At 38.8% G+C, this 21,415-nt stretch overlaps 1 protein-coding gene across 3 annotated transcripts in view; it reads left to right on the top strand.

The window, feature by feature from the left end:
• The window catches only part of LOC307151475, a 54,658-nt gene that overhangs the window by 8,679 nt on the left and 24,564 nt on the right, over positions 1–21,415 (top strand). For all 3 annotated transcript variants that reach the window (XM_079859541.1, XM_079859539.1, XM_079859540.1), the window contains exons 4-6: positions 2,052–2,336; positions 10,351–10,458; positions 21,265–21,361. In XM_079859541.1, coding sequence (XP_079715667.1) covers positions 2,052–2,336; positions 10,351–10,458; positions 21,265–21,361 — 490 coding nt within the window. The remainder of the gene's footprint in view (positions 1–2,051; positions 2,337–10,350; positions 10,459–21,264; positions 21,362–21,415) is intronic.

The following is a 21,415-nucleotide window of genomic DNA, read 5'->3' as shown; positions in this document are numbered from 1 at the left end:
CCCAGACAACATAGCTCCTAGGGTCATTAGGGTACTCAAACCCCTCCACCACATTAAGGTGGCAGTTCAAGGAGGGGCGTTTCAATTCAGCACAACGTTTTCTGTAACAATTTTCTCTCCCTGGTTGAATTTTGCATCATTTTTAGTCGCTAAATCACAAGCACAGTTTATGCCAGATACTCAATTTGATCTGGGGAATACATGTTTAAACTGTTTCTGTACAAGTGATTTGCTGTTCTAAACTAATGCGCTGCTTCCTTGTAGCTCAAACACACACGTTCAAACAGTAGGCCAGCTCGTACATTACGTACAGACAATCGACCTCAGGATTCCAATTTCCTTGTATAAAACCATGAGTGCAGCCACATCCATTGAATTCTGAGCATGAACTTGGATACACTTAATTTCCAGACCTCACTGCACAATGAAAAATCGATAGGATATTTCTGGTCGCGTCCACTTTCCTAGACAGTCTGAACTGTACTAAACGCAACTTGCTATCTTTGCTCAGCCATTTAAACTTCATGATTCGCATAATCCCGCGAGACCGCCCTTTTATGTCACATCTCCTCTCCCTTGTGTCTTTGATTCACGTGCTAGAAGACGAGCGGCGGGCCGGGGTAGTAATCCTTTAGCAAGCCTAGATCTCTTAGTCTAGAGGCTGTCCTTTGCTCATTGGCTTTTTTGGGGAGTACTCTGGGTTCGGGGCGGGCCACATTCTGAGCTTTGGGCCCTCCCCTGGGCAGCACGCCAAATACTCATACTCTTTTACTCTAATCATTTGTAAATGTTAACTGTGAAATGTGAAATCTAGATTATGTTAATTATCTGTCTAGTTATGTTGTTGCAGAAATATAAAATAATGATTTGTATTTAAAAAAAAAAAAACATCTTTTGTGTGTCATGATGTGTATTGAGTTGGCTCACGTTATTTATGTTTCAAGCTTCAGAATTTTCTGTTAAGGATACATATTGAGTATTGATGCTCCCTGGCTTTTATGGTGTATTGTGGGACTTTTTAGTAAGCAAATGTTTCAGTGCGCTGGAATGATTTTGTAATTGATGCAGCCTTTAAAATGTCCGACTCCCCTGATCAGTGCCCTGACTCCTGAACTAGAGAGCTGATTGAGATGCACCCAATGACCCCTATGAGGGTAGGATTAGGTGTGTGTTTGTAGGGAAAATCAGAAGCAGGGGAGTCAAAATTTCACGGAGAGTAAGGTTTCGTTACAACACCAGTACTACTGAGTTACAGGTCAATCCTGTACCCACTGATGGGCACTGCTTTCAAATACTGCTGTATACATTTTTGTGAGCGCTCTGTGAAGAGCATCAAAGGTTTCAATTTGCAATGTGTTTTTGCAGCATTGTGCAATGTAGCCAATTGCATAATTGCAATAGCCAGAAGCAAAGTCAAAATCCACAAAATACTCCATTACTTGTCCATTGTGAGCTCTGCATGTTCATTGAATTTTGACCTCAAATAGAAATAGCAAATAAACACGCACATTCATTGTGCATTATAGAGAGTTTTTTTTTTACTATAATGGAACTTTTCACTCAGTGAGCTTGTGCTGCGACTGAACTGAAATGACGTCAGCTTAATTGTTTATGAAAGCAGCTCTCTTTGCTGGCTTACTGTAAATAACCTACTCATAAAAGTTGTATTTTTCATGCTGCTAAACACACTGCAAAAGTTCAGGAGTGAGAACTGTATTAAATTGCCAGATTGAATCCAAAATTGCAATGTTGTGACACCTGCAATACCTTTACAGCATGTTTTGTTCATGCTTCTTGTTAATGCTACACCACTGTGTTGATATTTTATCAGTATAAAATCTCATTCAGTTTCATTTTCATTATTATATTAGATATTATTATTAAAAATATTGTAAAAAGAAGAAAAAGGGCGACTAACAGTTCTGCAAAATCAGAAACATTCCAGTTAGTATAATAAATTATGCATTAACATACATTATAAACAAAACACAATGTAAATGCAATAGTAATTTAGGATGTTTTCTTTTCTCTTTTGTGTCACTTCCTTTTAGCTTTGAAAGTCTCTGAATTGAAAAGCCCCCCTGTCTTATTTTTACTCACAAATCAACATCCTTCGGACTTTATTTTGCCTAAATATATCAATATAATTGGCAGCAGGAATATCTGGTTAAATAGTCCAGACATCTGTAAGACAGTTCAGATATATAGAAAGTGGCCAAAAGACAAAAAGAACCGAGAATTGCAATCTCATCATCCAAATCAAGAGCCAAATGATCAACTTCATCACAGACATTCACAGGACAATGACATGGAATCACATGCATCAACATCTGAAGGTAACAGTACAAGAATTCTGTGTAAATGCACTATGAAATGTGGGAATCAAGATATTCTAAAGATGTGATGTTTGTATTTTTATTGAATGAGAAATGTGATCAATGAAGTGTGGTTTTTCATTTAGCCCACTGAAGTACCTAGCGGTTTTAAAATATAATAACAGTAATTATATAATTAATACAAAAAACAAATTGTCCATCTTAAAAATATATATAAATTACGCCATATGCTCTCATTGACAAATGCAGAACAATTAGTTCATGCGTTCATGACCTCAAGGCTAGATTATTGTAATGCTCTACTGGGTGGTTGCCCTGCACGCTTAATAAACAAACTACAGCTGGTCCAAAATGCAGCAGCTCGAGTTCTTACCAGAACCAGGAAGTATGACCATATTAGCCCAGTTCTGTCAAAACTGCATTGGCTCCCTATTAAACATCGCATCAATTTTTAAATATTGCTGATTACTTACAAAGCACTAAATGGTTTAGCTCCGCAGTGGTTGAGCGAGCTCTTAACGCATTATAGTCCTTCACGTCTATTGCGATCTCAAAATTCCGGCCAGTTGATAAATGACAAAATCAAGTGCTGGCGATAGATCCTTTTCCTATTTAGCAACAAAACTTTGGAACAATCTTACTAACATTGTCCGGGAAGCAGACACACTCTGTCAGTTCTAAGCTAGATTAAAGACACATCTCTTTGGCCTAGCATCAGTGTTGGGGAAGTTACTTTTAAAAAGTAGTGTTTGCTCGTTACTCGTTACTTCTTAAAAAAAGTAATCCGTTACTTTAATTAGTTACCCCCTTTGGAAAGTAACTTTTTACGTTACTTTTATGTTGCTTAACTTTTTGGCAGAACACAATATCTGTTCCTAAATGTGTAGGCCTACATAAAGTTCTACTATGAACTTTACTTATTGAAAAACTAGGGAAAGAAAATAGAAAAAAATAGAGATAGAAAAAAAATATTTTTATTTAATTAACATTTGAAAAACCTGTATAAAGTCAAGTCAAGTCAAGTCAAGTATATTTGTATAGCGCTTTTCACAATACAGATTGTATCAAAGCAGCTTCACAGTATTAAATTAAAATAATACAACAAGGTTTGTTTCTAGTGGAATTTATTGATAAAATCAAATTAGATATCCCCAGAATATCCCCAACTGAGCAAGCCAAAGGCAACAGTGGCAAGGAACCGAAAAACTCCATCAAGTGACCTAATGGTGTCCTAAAACTCCATCAGGTGACCCAATGGAGAAAAAAAACCTTGGGAGAACCCAGGCTCAGTCGGGGGCCAGTTCTCCTCTGGCGTTTATTAACTAGAGGCCGGATTGTAATTTGAACTGTAAGATTAAAAATATTATATGAATGCCTGGCTGAAGAGATGCGACTTTAATCTAGTTTTAAACTGGGAGAGCGAGTCTGAGCAACGAACACTATCAGGAAGGCTATTCCAGAGTTTTGGAGCTAAATGTGAAAATGCTCTCCCTCCTTTGGTGGTTCTGGATATCCTAGGTATGACCAAAAGCCTCGAATTTAGTGATTTAAAGAGCGCGATGGATTATAGGGCGATAGAAGATCCGTTAAATAGACTGTAGCTAAGCCGTTTAGGGCTTTATAAGTCAGTAGCAATACCTTGTAATTAATACGGGACTTTATAGGTAACCAATGCAGTGATGATAAAATCGGTGTTATATGATCATATTTTCTTGATCTAGTAAGAACTCTAGCGGCGGCATTTTGGACTAACTGTATCTTGTTTATTGAGGATGCAGGACAACCGGCTAATAAAGCATTACAGTAATCTAGTCTCGAGGTCAAGAATGCATGAACTAACTTTTCTGCATCAGAAACTGATAGCATTTTACGTAGCTTAGCAATGTTTCTAAGGTGGAAAAAGGCGGTTTTTGTAACATAAGAAATATGATTTTTGAAAGACAGGTTGCAATCGAGTATAACACCCAGGTCTTTTACTGTAGAGGATAAAGTAACAGGACATCCTACTATATTAAAGTTGTATTGCGAGAGGTTTTGTGGGCGGTTTTTTGAACAGATAAGTATTACCTCTGTTTTGTCTGGATTTAATAAAAGAAAATTACGTGTCATCCAATCTTTAATATCTTTAACACACTCTGTCAATTTGGATAATTTAGCGTTTTCATCTGGCCGTGATGAAATATATATTTGAGTGTCATCAGCATAACAATGGATACTAATTCCATGTTTCCTTATAATATTTCCAAGTGGCATCTTATATACTGAGAATAATAGAGGGCCTAACACAGATCCCTGCGGCACTCCATAGTTTACTGGAGTTATGATCGATTTTTCTCCATTTAAATAGACAAAATGGTAGCGGTCAGATAAGTATGATCTGAACCAGCTTAATGCTTGTCCTTGAACACCAGTATAATTTTGTAGTCGATCTAAGAGTATTGTGTGATCTATAGTATCGAACGCAGCACTAAGATCAAGTAAAACTAGTATTGAGATACAGCCTTGGTCAGAAGCTAAAAGTAAATCATTTGTGATTTTAACGACCGCAGTTTCAGTGCTATGATGCGGTCTGAATCCAGACTGAAACTTTTCATAGATATCATTTTCTTGCAAGAAAGAACACAATTGAGCGGACACCACTTTTTCTAATATTTTAGACATAAATGGAAGATTTGAAATGGGTCTATAATTTGCTAGGTTATTATGATCTAATTGTGGTTTCTTAATGAGAGGTTTTATAACTGCCAGTTTAAATGTTCTTGGAACATGACCTAAAGATAAAGACGAGTTAATAATATTGAGGAGAGGCTCTTCCACTACAGGTAACACTTCTTTCAGTAGCTTAGTTGGTATAGGATCTAATAAACATGTTGTAGTTTTAGATGAAGTGATAAGTTTATTTAACTCTCTTTGTTCTATAGTTGTAAAGCACTGTAATTGTTCTTGCGGGGTGATAATTGAGGCTGAATTATAAGGCGCAATTGAAGATTGAACGTTTACAATTGTGGTTCTGATGCTTTCTATTTTCTCAGTGAAGAACTTCATAAAATCATTACTACTAAACTGTAACGGGATATTTTGTTCGGGTGATGTCTGTTTATTTGTTAGTCTAGCCACGGTGTTAAATAAAAACCTTGGATTATTTGGGTTATTTTCTATTAGTTTGCGGAGGTGCTCAGCCCTGGCTGCTTTTAGGGCCTTTTTATAACGTGACATACTGTCTTTCCACGCGATTCTAAAGACCTCTAAATTAGTTTGTTTCCATTTACGCTCTAAAATATGGGTTTCTCTCTTTAGAACACGCGTAGTATTGTTGTACCACGGTGCTTTAATTTTCTCTCTGACCTTTTTTAATCTAATAGGTGCAACAACATCCAATGTTCTAGAGAGAATAGTGCTCATAGTGCTAGTTAGTTCTTCTAGTTCATCTGTTTGTTTGGGTTCAGGCAGCAGCTGAGACAGATTAGATAAGCAATTTGAGAAATTATCTATGGTGGATGGAAGGATTGTTCTGCCTGGTTGATAACGCGGCACCGCATGACATATTACAGCAGTACGTAATATGCAAGTTACCATGTAATGGTCAGTGACTTCATCACTTTGCGGTATAATATCTATATCGGTTGGATCGGTTCCATGTGATATAATTAAATCGAGTGTATGATTAAGACGATGAGTTGGTCCGGTGACGTTTTGCTTGACCCCAAAGGAGTTTAATAAATCTGTAAACGCAGCCCCTAACGCATCATTTGGATTATCTACGTGTATGTTAAAATCTCCAACAATTAATGCTTTATCGACATTGACTAATAGATCTGAGAGAAAATCTGCAAACTCTTTAAGGAAATCAGCGTAAGGCCCTGGGGGTCTATATACGGTAGCCAAGGCTAGAGATAATAGGGATGTTTTTCTAACATCTAAGAGTGTAACATTTAGTACAAGTACTTCAAACGAAATAAACTTATAACCCGCTTTCTGAGTAACATTTAGAATATCTCTATAGATTGTCTATTCCTCATTTAATGAGATCAAATAATAAATTTACTGCAGGATCTAGGAAAAATCTAATTGTTATTAAAACAGAAAATGTTGCTATTAGTAAACAAAAACAATTTCTAAAGCTAGGTCTTCTAAACATTAGATCACTCACACCTAAGGCAGTTATTGTAAATTAAATAGTCACAGATAATAGCTTCGATGTACTTTGCCTTACTGAAACTTGGCTTAAACCAAATGATTATTTCGGTCTAAATGAGTCTACTCCATCTGGATACTCCTATAAGCATGAGCCCCGTCTGATTGGTCGTGGCGGCGGTGTTGCAACAATCTATAGAGATATTCTCAATGTTACTCAGAAAACGGGTTATAAGTTTATTTAGTTTGAAGTACTTGTACTAAATGTTACGCTCTTAGATGTTAGAAAAACATCCCTATTATCTCTAGCCTTGGCTACCGTATATAGACCGCCTGGGCCTTACGCTGATTTCCTAAAAGAGTTTGCAGATTTTCTCTCAGATCTATTAGTCAATGTCGATAAAGCATTAATTGTTGGAGATTTTAACATACACGTAGATAATCCAAATGATGCGTTAGGGGCTGCATTTACAGATTTATTAAACTCCTTTGGGGTCAAGCAAAACGGACCAACTCATCGTTTTAATCATACACTCGATTTAATTATATCACATGGAACCGATCCAACCGATATAGATATCGTTCCACAAAGTGATGATGTCACTGGCCATTACATGGTAACTTGCATATTACGTACTTCGGTAATATATCATGCTGCTCCGCATTATCGATCAGGCAGAACAATCCTTCCATCCACCATAGATAATTTTTCTAATTGCTTATCTGATCTGTCTCAGCTGCTCAGTGAACCCAAACAAACAGATGAATTAGAAGAACTAACTAGCACTATGAGCACTATTCTCTCTGGAAAATTGGATATTGTTGCACCCATTAGATTAAAAAAGGTCAGAGAGAAAAGTAAAGCACCGTGGTACAACAATACTACACATGTTCTAAAGAGAGAAACCCGTAATTTAGAGCGTACATGGAAACAAACTAATTTAGATGTCTTTAGAATCGCATGGAAAGACAGTATGTCACGTTATAAAAAGGCCCTAAAAGCGTCCAGGGCTGAGCACCTCCACAAACTAATAGAAAACAACCAAAACAATCATAGGTTTTTATTTAACACTGTGGCTAGACTAACAAATAAACAGACATCACCCGAACAAAATATCCCGTTACAGTTTAGTAGTAATGATTTCATGAAGTTTTCCACTGAGAAAATAGAAAATATCAGAACCACAATTGTAAACGTTCAATCCTCAATCACGCCTTATAACTCAGCCTCAATTATCACCCCGCAAGAACAATTACAGTGCTTTACAACTATAGAACAAAAAGAGTTAAATAAACTTATCACTTCATCTAAAACAACAACATGTTTATTAGATCATATACCAACTAAACTACTGAAAGAAGTGTTACCTGTAGTGGAAGAGCCTCTTCTCAATATTATTAACTCGTCTTTATCTTTAGGTCATGTTCCAAGAACATTTAAACTGGCAGTTATAAAACCTCTCATTAAGAAACCACAATTAGACCCGCATAATCTAGCAAATTATAGACCCATTTCAAATCTTCCTTTTATGTCTAAAATACTAGAAAAAGTGGTGTCCGCTCAACTGGGCCCTTTCCTGCAAGAAAATGACATCTATGAAAAGTTTCAGTCTGGATTCAGACCGCATCATAGCACTGAAACTGCGCTCGTTAAAATTACAAATGATTTACTTTTAGCATCTGACCAAGGCTGTATCTCAATACTAGTTTTACTTGATCTTAGTGCTGCGTTCGATACTATAGATCACACAATACTCTTAGATCGACTACAAAATTATACTGGTGCTCAAGGACAAGCATTAAGTTGGTTCAGATCATACTTATCTGACCGCTACCATTTTGTCTATTTCAATGGAGAAAAATCGATCATAACTCCAGTACACTATGGAGTGCCGCAGGGATCTGTGTTAGGCCCTCTGTTATTCTCAATATATATGCTGCCACTTGGAAATATTATAAGGAAACATGGAATTAGTTTCCATTGTTATGCTGATGACACTCAAATATATATTTCATCACGGCCAGATGAAAACGCTAAATTATTAAAATCAAATTGACAGAGTGTGTTAAAGATATAAAAGATTGGATGACACGCAATTTTCTTTTATTAAATCCAGACAAGACAGAGGTACTACTTATCTGTTCAAAAAACCGCCCACAAAACCTCTCACACTACAACTTTAATATAGTAGGATGTCCTGTTACTTTATCCTCTACAGTAAAAGACCTGGGTGTTATACTAGACTGCAACCTGTCTTTTGAAAATCATATTTCATATGTTCCAAGAACAGCCTTTTTCCACCTTAGAAACATTGCTAAGCTACGTAACATGCTATCAGTTTCTGATGCAGAAAAATTAGTTCATGCATTCATGACCTCGAGACTAGATTACTGTAATGCTTTGTTGGCCGGTTGTCCTGCGTCCTCATTAAACAAGCTACAGTTAGTCCAGAATGCCGCCGCTAGAGTTCTTACTAGATCAAGAAAATATGATCATATAACACCAATTTTATCATCACTACATTGGTTACCTATAAAGTTCCGTATTAATAACAAGGTATTGCTACTGACTTATAAAGCCCTAAACGGCTTAGCTACAGTCTATTTAACGGATCTTCTATCGCCCTATAATCCATCGCGCTCTTTAAGATCACTAAATTCGAGGCTTTTGGTCATACCTAGGATATCCAGATCCACCAAAGGAGGGAGAGCATTTTCACATTTAGCTCCAAAACTCTGGAATAGCCTTCCTGATACTGTTCGTTGCTCAGACTCGCTCTCCCAGTTTAAAACTAGATTAAAGTCGCATCTCTTCAGCCAGGCATTCATATAATACTTTTAATCTTACAGTTAAATCCGACCTCTAGTTCATAAACGCCAGAGGAGAACTGGCCCCGACTGAGCCTGGGTTCTCCCAAGGTTTTTTTTTTTCTCCATTAGGTCACCTGATGGAGTTTTTCGGTTCCTTGCCACAGTTGCCTTTGGCTTGCTCAGTTGGGGATATTTGGGGATATTTAATTTAATTAATCAACAATACTATTGATCAGCATTACCAAACGTGGACGTTTTCCACTAGAAACAAGCATTGATGTATTATTTTAATTTAATACTGTGAAGCTGCTTTGATACAATCTGTATTGTGAAAAGCGCTATATAAATAAACTTGACTTGACTTGACTTGACTTATCCCGAGGTTCACCGCAGTCCGCCGGATCCAGGCTGTATCCAGATCCGATGAAGGACCTGCTCCTGGACACGATGACAACGCAGTCCTGAAGTGTCCACTAGTCTCTCCCCTGTGAAGGCCTCCCTCCCTTCCCTTTACCTCTGTACAGATAAAACGTAGTCACCACGAGGCTACGTAGACGTGATAAATAATTCTGTATTATACATTTTTAAGGCCAGACAAGTAGCTTGTTGAGAGTTGATTTGTAAAGGACTACACGCCTGCGCACATATATATTCAAACGCGCATACCTACAGTATAGACTGAACATGTTATGTGCATCTGCGTGATCCTAAGTTAATAACTATTGATCTTCGCAACGGAAGTGAATCAATCAAAACTAACTTGAGCTGGACAATAACTTTATTCTAGAGCTGCTGTAAAGCCAAAACAATCTCTGTTACTGTTATTTCCTATTATCACTGTAAAGCTGCTTTGAATCAATTCATATTGTTAAAAGCGCTGTATAAATGAAGGAGACTTGACCTGATTTGACTAAATATTAAGACTGAAGTCTGCTTGTTAATCGGTAAAAGATTTATCAGGAAACTGATTTATTTTATAGTGGAATAACGTTTTGTTTTAATGACTTATTTTTTTCTCTCCAGGTCAACAAGAGAATGTTTATTTATATCTGTATTTTATTCTCCACAGTTATGTGTGAGAATGAGGGCAACACCACATCTGATGACATCAGTGATGAGGAATTTTATAATCCACAACGATTACTCACAAGCACTGAAACTGATTCAGCATCTAACAGTAAGTTCTTGATAAATTGTTCACACAACAAAAATGTGTACTCTACAAATAAGATAATTTTGACTACTAGTAATTCAGAACAATTATGTTGAATATAAGTTTTAATCTGACATAAAAATGTAAACAACAACTCTAATAAGTAGGCCTGCTAATGTTCCCTCTAATTTTACTTGCTGAGGAAAAATATCTCATGTTACAACTCTAACCCTGGTTCCCTGAGGGAACGAGAAGCTGCGTCATATTATTGATGCATTGGGAACACCTCTGCATGATTATGTCTGAAGCACGTGTGTGAAATTAAATGGAACGTCACAGGCGGGGGATGTCACAACCAGGATATCATAAAAGCACATCATAAATGCCCAGAATTAGCTTCAAATTAGCAGAAGCAAGTGAGAAGTGACACTCTCTTTCTGTTGCGCTCTATATGAGGAGCTTGACAATTGGTGTTGCTCACTCACAGCCCCAGACACCTGATTCCAGCAAGGGAGGTAGCATTTGAATGGGTAATGGTAACGATGGGGCCTTCAGGGACAATGCTGTGCTAGGGGACAGATAGCTTGTGAGCATCTGTTCCACCTTGGGCATCTCCCCATACCTGTACTCTTTCAACCCCCTGATATCTGAATAAACATGAACCAGAAGAGACGGGACGAGTATGGCTTATTTCACAACCTCAAAACTTCTTTGTGGAGGTCGGTAAAAAAAATGGAATGTCCCGAGATGGAGGTAATGATTTTGGGGACAGAAAACTCTCATCTACCTTGCTTCTTGGATGAGTGCCCTGTTTCTCAGCTGGCAAATTAATGTTCAACTTAGACACGGCACAAGTTAATACCTCCACCAGCTCCTCATAAGCAGGGCATAGAAGTGGTGAGTCTTCAACTAAACAAAAAAGACAAGAAAAAAAAAACAGTAAATGACTTCTGAATTAACTGCTTGTTTTCAAAAGTATAATTAATTATCACTAAGTTACATCAAGGGTCAAATCAAATTAAAAGTTTCAGTAAAAGTTAAATCTGCATGATGTAACCTTTTATGTGTACTTTGTTCAGGTCTGGTATAAAGAATGTTTTTTTTTTTTCTCAGGTGGCCAAATTATCTGCCCAATAGGGTTGGGTATTGGTTGGGTTTGTATCCGATACCAGTACCTACTCGGTATTTTTCAAACGGTTCCGGTGCTTAAACGGTTCTTGAAACGGTACTTAAGAAAACTAAACTGCACACGCTTTATCAAAAAAATAATACCTCTGTGTGTGTGCGTGTGTGTGTGTGTGACTTTCTGAAAAAGATTTTCTGATTAAATGAAAAATTGTGCCCTTTAAAAGGCTACTGATGTAGCACAAAACACTTGAGTTAAGATCAAAATTTTGTCTTCTCCTATTATGACTTTTACAGAACAGAGAAATATCTGACAAATTTAACACACACAGTATAGCCTCATATAAATATACTTGATATTGATGTACTTCATACTTGATATGCAAGATTTGCAGTTGGCATTAAAATACTAGACTTACCCGAAGAGGAACACTGGCAGCTGAACTTGAACTTTAGTCAAGCGTGTCAGAGGTTTTGGGTTCTAATCCGCATTTGTAGTTTTTTATTTTTTTAAACCGATTATGCTCATCAGTGGTTGTATATCAAGCAGGGACACTTTGTGTCCATTATATTTTGAGATTTCACCAAAACGAATAGATCATGAAGCGCCGTCTAGGGCTTAAATCAAACTTCATTCACGCTGCACGCACATATGAAACCCTTGCATACACGTATACTAGGTAGTCACACATACGCATACTGCTGAATGCTCAAACTAATACATGAAATGCACAACTTCTAAAGTCGCTCACGCACACACACGCAAACTCTAGACCATGGAACTCTCCGCGCACATACTCATCTGAGACGCGAGCACACACACACACACAAACTCTCCGTGCACATAATCATATAGACGGCGCCTCATAAATAGATCGATCTCCGCAACGTATTGAAGCGCGCGTCCGAGTGAAGACCGGTGTGCGCGAGCCACGAGAAAACACTGTATCCGCGCCACTGATCGCAGCGGCAACGAGCACTTTGATCACTTGATTTAAAAAAACACATTTCAGTGGTCGTCTCTTATTTAACAAACGAACTAAATGAATGCTCTGCTGGTTAACTGGAGATGTTTTATTATTGGATCATTCGTGCCGCGATATGTTTTATAGGGGGCGGTAAAAAAACGTCAGGCATCGAAATCAGGCACCGAAAGTTTCGTTCTTATTCGGTCTGGTTACTACCGTTTACGTCGGAACCGGTTCCCTATTGGAACCGGGTTTCGGTACCCAACCCTACTGCCCAATAAAGAAAAGTTTTGCTCAGCAAGAAAAAAATAGAGGAAAAAATGCCTGCTAGTAGGCTGTTTTTTTTCTTTTTTGATTCAAATACATCTGTGGATAACAATATTTGTATGATAAATAAATATATTGAATGAAGATTCGGGATTTAGAAGTAAGTTATAATATATATATATATATATATATATATATATATATATATATATATATATTAGAACTATATAATATATACTGAGCTGACTGGTTCTCGGACCTGGTGTCCCTCCTCGAGATTCCAGTCAGGAAGGACCTTCAGTCTCAAGTCTCAATACTCACTCCAGAGCTTAATTTAAAAGCCATTCTTTTTTAAATCTCCTCATTCTTTGTGCAAGATTGCTCAGAAGAACAGGGCCTGATAGCTCCTAATAGGGCATTAGGGGTGGGTCTTTGTCTTTCTCAGGTGTGAAAGACATACATATTAATGATGTGATCACGCCTACTCGCATAAAGCTTTCGTACACAAAACACGTCTTACAAATTTTAAATCAATATATTGTCTTATCTGAATGAGCAGTCAGGATGATTTTCACATAGTTTTGGAGCAAATATTCTAGGCTACGTGATACAATTTTCAAAAGTCTTGTGAAGAAATAATCAGTATGGGTTTCAGTGACAATTTTTTTTTGTATTTTCACAAACCACGCATAAATGTCATCTCAAAACTACAAACTTGTACATACATGCTGCTGATATATTATTGTAGCAGAGTTTGTGCTGAATACAGTGTAATCAGACTTTATCCATGAAAATGTCACAAGTAACAGAAATAAGCACAAATGTCAGAGCATGTCAGAACACCTCCAGGGCCAGAAAACAGCTCAGACCCCAGAGGGTTAATTAGGCTCCCAAGGTAAGTGAACTGGGTGACGTCTTCTAGCTGCTGCTGCCTTAGATGGATCGGGATCATGGCCGGTGTTGGTAGCAAGTGGACCTGCATGACCTCGGTCTTCTCTCCGCTGATCCTCAACCTAACTGCCACATTCCCTGTCCAATGAAGAGGTCATACGTCCAAGGGATTTCCTCGTCTCTGTGAGCAGTGCAATATCGTCAGCAAAATTCAGGTCGGTCAGGCATGATTGGTCAGTCCATGGGATGCCATAACCGGGTCCGTCCATCGCCTTCGCCATGACAAAGTCGACCACGATCAAGAAGAGGAATGGCGATAGAATGCATCCCTGCCGGACACCGGTCACGATATCAAAGAAGTCGGTGGTCTCAGTTTTGGTCTTGATCGCGCAACTGGAGTTCAAATAAAGGTTCTTGAAAATGGCAATGAATCGTGGTGAAGAATATGCCACAGTGAATCCCGATGGACACTATCAAAGGCCTTCTTGAAGTCAATAAAATTGATGAAAAGGGACCGCTTGTACTTGAAGAAATGCTCAATGATATTACGGAGGGTGAATATCTGTTCACTGCATGACCGTCCTCCTTGAAATCCAGCCTGGTTGTCACGCAGGCGTCGATCAACAGCCGCCCGCAGGAGTCGCAGCATGACTCAGTGCCTGGCAAAAAGACTGATATCAAGCTCGACCCGCTTTTGGGCGATCACTGGCCCGCCATACTTCAAAAGCTCTGTGGATATCTCGTCCAGTCCAGCAGCTTTACTCCTCTTGAGCGCTTTGATTGCTGCATTGACCTCTGTAGTGGTGATTTCGCCGATGTTGACCTCGAGTTTGGGCTGCCCTGGCTCACTGTCGTAAACATAGGTGGATGTTGGTTCTGACTGGTTCAGGGTTTCTTGGAAGTGCTCAATCCAATGGGCGTCCTGCTCTTCTTTGCTTAGAAGTAGTTTCCTGTATTCGTCCTTGATCGGGATGGTTGATCTACTTCGAGCTCCAGCCAGCTCACGCACAATGTGATACAGGGTCTTGGTATCATTCCTATATCATTCCTCACTCCTGAGCTTCGATGCTTTTGTTCTCCAGCCATTTCTTCTTATCGGCTCTGCAGCTCCTCTTGACCTCTCGGTCCAATTCAGCGTATCGCCGTGCTACAATGTTCTGCTGATCTTCCATGCGGGCCTGCTCGTGTCGCTTCTTCGCCTCTTTTCACCCATCAATGATAGCCCATGTCCGGCTCTGAATCCACTGCTCCTAACACCTCCCACGCCTTCAGCCGACAATTGCCTGTGCAGCCTCTGTGACCACCTGCTTGAAGCTGTCCCATTGATCTTCGATATCGTCCAGATCCTGCAATAGATGGAACCGGTTCTGAATGTGGAGGGTAAATCCGGCGACGACTGGGGATCCTTGAACTTCTCCACTGCAAATGGGCGTATGGGCTGTGGACATTTCTGCGGCTTGAGCTTCAACTGGAGGGTCCCTCACAGCAGGAAATGGTCAGAACCAACATTTGCTGCTCGGTACGCGCGCCGAGTGGAATCCGGCGATGATGATGCGGTCACTGACGGGCTTCCATCCAGTCATGGCCGCAGCAGCCCACTTGCCAAGGATAAGTCCAACTCCACGCTCGTGTTTGTCTTCGTGACCCGAGTAGATAACCACCTTGCCGTTGCCGACCATGTGGTCATTTCCGGTCCAACACATCTCGCTGATGCCCAAGACATCCAACTTGTAGTTGTCGAACTCCTGCAATAGAGCTGGTAAGTCCCGCCCCTTCCGTAAAACCCCGCTGGACCTCTAGGTTGAAAAATCGTCAATGCAAGTGAATGGGAGAAAATAATTATTTTCTAGTCCCGTTTGAATTGTGCCATGAATGTGAACATATGTTGTCTGTGAATTTTTTATATAATCTTTCATGTTACGAGTTTGACAGTATATGGTATGATTCTTCAGCTAGCAGTTGTGGAAAAGACATAACGAGAAAGACTACATGTCGCCTATGTGACGTCACCCCATACAGTTGACTTACCCGTGGTTTTCGCCAACCTCAACGATTTTGTCCTCTCCCTGAAAGAAGGCGGTGAAGTGCACCAAAGACACAGTCATGTTTAGCGGGATCCGTGAGCTAGTGTCCGTGTGCGAATGGTGGTGACGTTTCAAACGCGTCGAAAGCAGCGAAGAGTTGTAGTCCACAAAGTGCTCTCACACAAAGTCTAACCGTATCAAACTTCTACCCGCTAAATTGTAGCATTCTTCACACGAAAGATTATATAAAAAATTCACAGACAACATATGTTCACATTCATGGCACAATTAAAACGGGACCAGAAAATAATTATTTTCTCCCATTCACTTGCATTGACGATTTTTCAACCTAGAGGTCCAGCGGGGTTAGCAAAGGGGGCGGGACTTACCAGCTCTATAGCTGAGCCAGTCGTCCAGTCTGGAATAGGGTCTGGACGTTCCAAGTGCCTATTCGGGTGATGTTTCTGGCGGAGAAAATTGAATTTCGCATCAGACTCTATCCATACATAAAATAAATATATTTGAAATATATGTTCAAAATATATTTTTGGAATATATGCAAATATTTGAAATTGGCCCATTAAAGGTAGGGTAGGTAGGAATTTTATAAAAAACTTTTTCCCAAATTTGTTTAAACTTTCTGTATATATCAATACATAATTAAAATGCAAGTACTCTGAAAAAAAGAGTCTAAAAATCGAGTGACTCTAGACCGTTTAATCTGCATTAAACACAGCTCATTATTTCCATTCGGGACGAAACAAAGGATTGGCTTAGGCGACTGTCACTCTCTCGCAACCATGGCAACCACCCTTTTGCCACACAGGATCTGCCCACTTGCGCGCGCCCGTTTGATTTGAGGAATTCAAGAGGCACGGAACCTAGGAATAGCAAAACAATGGCAGAGAAAGAGCAATCAAAATTCACATTACCGGCATATGCAGTTAGCGAAGGCAAACAAGGCAAAAAAGGAAGACAGTACTAGAAAAGGTAATGAACAAAAAGTCTTTGGATAAACAAAGAAATAAAACGTGTGTCAATATCCTCGGACCCTAGTTGCACGGCCTCTTGCACCACGACCTCCTCTGCTTCGCCCTCGACCCCGGACCTGTCCTCGAGCTGACGATGCGGTACTTGTCTCTGTAGTGTAGTCCTCATCAGAGTCAACAATGTTTCATCATGGAAACTCTTACATGCAGAACACCATATATGTTATGAATCTTACACGAAATTCATCTTCATCACAGTGTAACTGATGGTAATGGAAAAACGTGTATCAATGCAACCTGTTTTTAGCTTTGCCTTATAGATATAACTAGCTCGTTAGCAAATCAAAAAATATATATTTTAAACTTTACCAATATCAATATGCTAGCTTGATAGTGAGTACTAAAATACATCTTATTTGTTTATATTCATAATGATAAAGTTAGATTTTTTTATTACATGTGATTCTGACATGATGTCACTACATGCACTGCGCTCCTTCCTCTCCGCTCGTCTCATTCAGCTCAGAGGTCGGAGTCGCGCGTTCATGTGTTTTGGGGGAGTGGCTTTGGAAGGAGAGGTAGTCGTGAGAGCTCTACAGACACTCGATTTTTATACTTTCTTTTTCAGAGTACTTACATTTTAATTATGTATTGATATATAAATTTAATTTTTTAGACAATTCCTACCTACCCTACCTTTAAATATATTTTAGTTAAATATATGTAAATATATTTTCATACATGTTTACATATATGTTCATATATGTTTTAACTTTTGCAAATTGTTTCATTTGAAATATATTTTGAAATTTAAAAAGTTAACATTTTCACAAACAAACAACACATTTTCAGTTTATTTTTTTAGATAGACCACTTCAGCCATGGATGTGGGCATGGGAGAGCAGTGCTCTACCACTTCCCCCTCCCACATTTTTCCTAGTGGTCAGGGATCAAACCAGCAACCCTTCGGTTACAAGCCCAAAGCCCTAACCAGTAGGCCACGGCTGCCCCTTTACTGACTTCATTGTGTTACACAGTTATATGTGTGTGTGTATGCAGTGTTAGACACTGAGTTCTATCTATTGTTTAAGTGTACTTCACTGTTGAAGTGTCACTGCTATACTCGCATCATAAATATTGTGCATATTTTCAATATTTAAATGACTTCAGGAAAGATGTCAATAAAACAACAATAAATCTAATAATTGCACTTAGTGTTAGGTACGTGCCACCTAATATAGCCTAATAGTCCTAGGAAAGCAACTATCTGTCATTTTACATTGCAGTCATTTAAATGTAAGTACAGTATTTATTATAGCTGTGTGTCATAATACAGTAGTGAAATATGGTAGCCTACTGTTGTGTATAAGGGAAAAGGTAGAGGAATTACTATGATCAAAATACATTTTCGACCGTTCTTTAGCAAGCTAAACATTTTATGACCATATATTTTGTCATATATTTTACATTACATGTTATAAATGTAAATATATGTCACACTTAACATCATATATTTTTGTTATATTTCAGAATATATTTCAAAATGATAAATATAAGTGAACAACAATGCAAATATATTTCATATGTATTTGGAATATATGCCACATATATTTTTGACACTTTAAAAATATGTTTCAATATTTTTTTTTTCTGTATGGGTAGACACTGTTGCCGGTTTGCTCCATCGTCGTCATCATAAAATCCGAGTTCCGGAATTCTTACGTAATGTTTCTTCTCTCGTTGTTTCCGTAACGGTTGAGGATTTTTACAGGGGGCGGGTTGCTAGCCGGATGCCCCAACCCATTAGGGAAGCCAGTGCCACCGTTTGCCGAGTGCCAAGAGCCCTCGTTGGAGGAGGCGGATGGACTTTGTTCGGCCTTACCCACAGTGGGTAAAAATTGGGCCCCATTTAAGACATTTCTTAATGCAGTGGGTCAAATAATGAGCTACTATACAAATTTCACTTTCAAACCATTCCAAATCTGTTAGAATGTTTTTTATAAACCTGTACCTGTATCTGACCAAACAAATAATTCCTAAAGTCAGCTGATTTTATGTGGTGCTCTACATATTTTAAATGATAAAATATGCAAATTGTAAAGAAAATGACTTCAACTCGGAATGTGTAAAATCTTTTATTTATTTTTTATTTTTTTATTGAACTTCAAGATAAAACCTCTTGAATGCATCAGGATGAAAAGCTCATATTCCAGGGCCTGTACAGACCATTCAGCTTCATAAAGAGAAGAAAATACATGGAATTACTAATATTTGGCTGGTCAAATGTGCAAACAGCATAAAAGCATTTATTCTTACCCAGTGGTTCAATGGTCCTGGTGACCAACCACTCTGTACATTTTGCATGTCTCCACACATACCTGAATCAGATAATCAGTTTGTTAGAAGAGAGCTCCATGAACTCAATTTAGTGTGTTCCAAAATCGTTCAAATTATCCAATTATATAAAAGCAACGGTAAAACTTGGTTAATATAAAGTGAAATATACATATCTTATCTTGAGAGAGTTTATATCCCTTGACAAGCAGGTGATAGTGTTCAAGTGGTGCTTGAGGGGTGACCTTTTTTTCTAATAAGAAGGTGGGATTTGTGGTAAGGCATGCATGTCCATCACTTTTGCTCCTGGGGAAGGTGATGCAAGTGCTTTCCTTTTGAGCACATTTTTTTTGTAGCATAAATTTAAAGGGATACATCAGGATTTAGCATTAAGCTTTGTTTTAGTAGAAAGCCTGTAGTATTTTCGAATTACCGTGCTTTCCACCCTCATATCCCCCTGAGACGAGAGATGTATGTGTTTTTTGTCTGGAAAAAATCCTCCGATGATGCAAAAATCGTCATTTTGCGTCATTTGAGATTTTTTTGGCTGGAGGCTAAAGACTACAGCCAGTAGGAGGAGCTGTCCCGCATGTTCTCAACCTGCCCATCGAGGGTGGGATCTCACTCACAGAATGTGCACATAGTGTCAGCCATATTTTTTTGGAAGCTAAGCTAGCAGGCACTTGTTCTGTGGAGAAAGCTGAATAGTAGGAGAAAGCTGAGTAGGTAGGGGTTACCATCCTCTTTTTCCCGGACTTGTCCGTCGGTCGAGATCGTCCAAAATGTCCGGGATTCGGCTTTTGCTTTCTGCAGTCGCCATTCATTGTTTACATGCACACCTCTCGTTTCAATCTAACTGAATTCATTCCGATTGGTGAATCTGTATGTAGTGTTTACATGAACGCTAAACAAGTGATCGGTTGATGTGCGTTTTACCATTGCTAAGAAGATTCCCGCTCCTCTGTGAGAGATATGAGACCGGACATCTATGTCATCCTCTATAGAATTAATCACTCTTTTTAGACAAATCATTGTTTGATTTGCGAACATAGCTCTTCAAGGAAGTCGGCAATCCTACTGGAATTAATCATGTCTCATGTAATCCCTCAATGTTTCAACTAATAGCTAATAGCCTCGGCCTGGAGTACAGAGCCCTAAACCATTCTGTGTTTCCACTGTCAGGCCCGAAGCTCTGCAGAGCTTCACTAAACCAAGCCTGTAACACGCCTCTCTGGAACAACGTCACAAAATATCATTTCACCAACAAATGGAAGTTTTATCAGAAAAATAATCAGAAAGAAATCACTGGAAACTAACAAGATCGCAAAATGAACATGATAAAAGCTTTTTTTTTCTTTTTTTTTTAAACCCAAGAATCAATGTTTTACCACAGGTTTACAATAAAAAGCGATGAAATCATAATGAAGTAACTTGTGTCAAGATTGCACATTAGACACAAATAAATAAGGTGGTTTACTGTTTTCGGGTGGCCATAATGGTTAGAGTGCATACTCTTTTGCATGGTGTATCAGAATCCACATCGGATCACAAACATGAAAGTGAGTTTTTAGCTAAAATTATGTTATAAGTCTTTAATGCTGATATTAGCTGGGAAATGGAATCAATCCGGGGATGACGACTCCAGACTCAGATAAACTCACCTCTCCTCAAGCCCCATTTGGTCTGCTTTGGACCAAGGTATTCGGTGAACGAAAAAACCTCTGGCAGCTGGCCCAGAGAAAGCCCCCATGAGGCCCGAACAAGTCCCGGAAGTGACAGTGGAAACGCGTCTACTGTCGTCACTCCTCCTTTTATGATTTCGGTTTCACATGGCTCTCTGCCACGCTGTGCTTGCCACACTGAAATTTAAAAAAAAACAATGAATATTGAATCGAATTGTAAAATTCTGTAATATGTATAGACAGTTATCATACAGTTTATAGCGCAAGCATTCAACAGCATAAGAAAATTCAAACTGTACAGTACAAAAGCTCGAGACATTACCATTAAACTATTGGTATCAACATCAACAGATGCCATTCCTAATAATCATATTCCTGCAGAACTTTTGTATTGGTGTATTTTCTAACACACACACACACACACACACATGCACATACTGTTTATATACACCAATCAGCATCAAGGACCAGAACTATCCGTTTTATGATATGGGTTAAAAACTGCAATGTGGCTTTGCTGCACTGTTGAAATATTCCTTTTGTTCTGAAGATTACTGTGGATTGAGGAATCAAGGAGCCACATGTTATCTGAATGCAGTGCTGCAAACGCTCTTCATGACAGAGGAGTTCAGAGGAGCTGTCATGGAGTAAGTCTACTTTTGTCTTATATCATGATCTTTCATAATACTCTCATAGTAAGT

Source organism: Squalius cephalus (assembly GCF_949319135.1).
Source record: "Squalius cephalus genome assembly, chromosome: 23".
Classification (NCBI taxonomy): Eukaryota; Metazoa; Chordata; class Actinopteri; order Cypriniformes; family Leuciscidae; genus Squalius; species Squalius cephalus.
The sequence above is the reverse complement of the archived record's forward strand: the minus strand, read 5'-3'. Positions and strand labels throughout refer to the sequence as shown.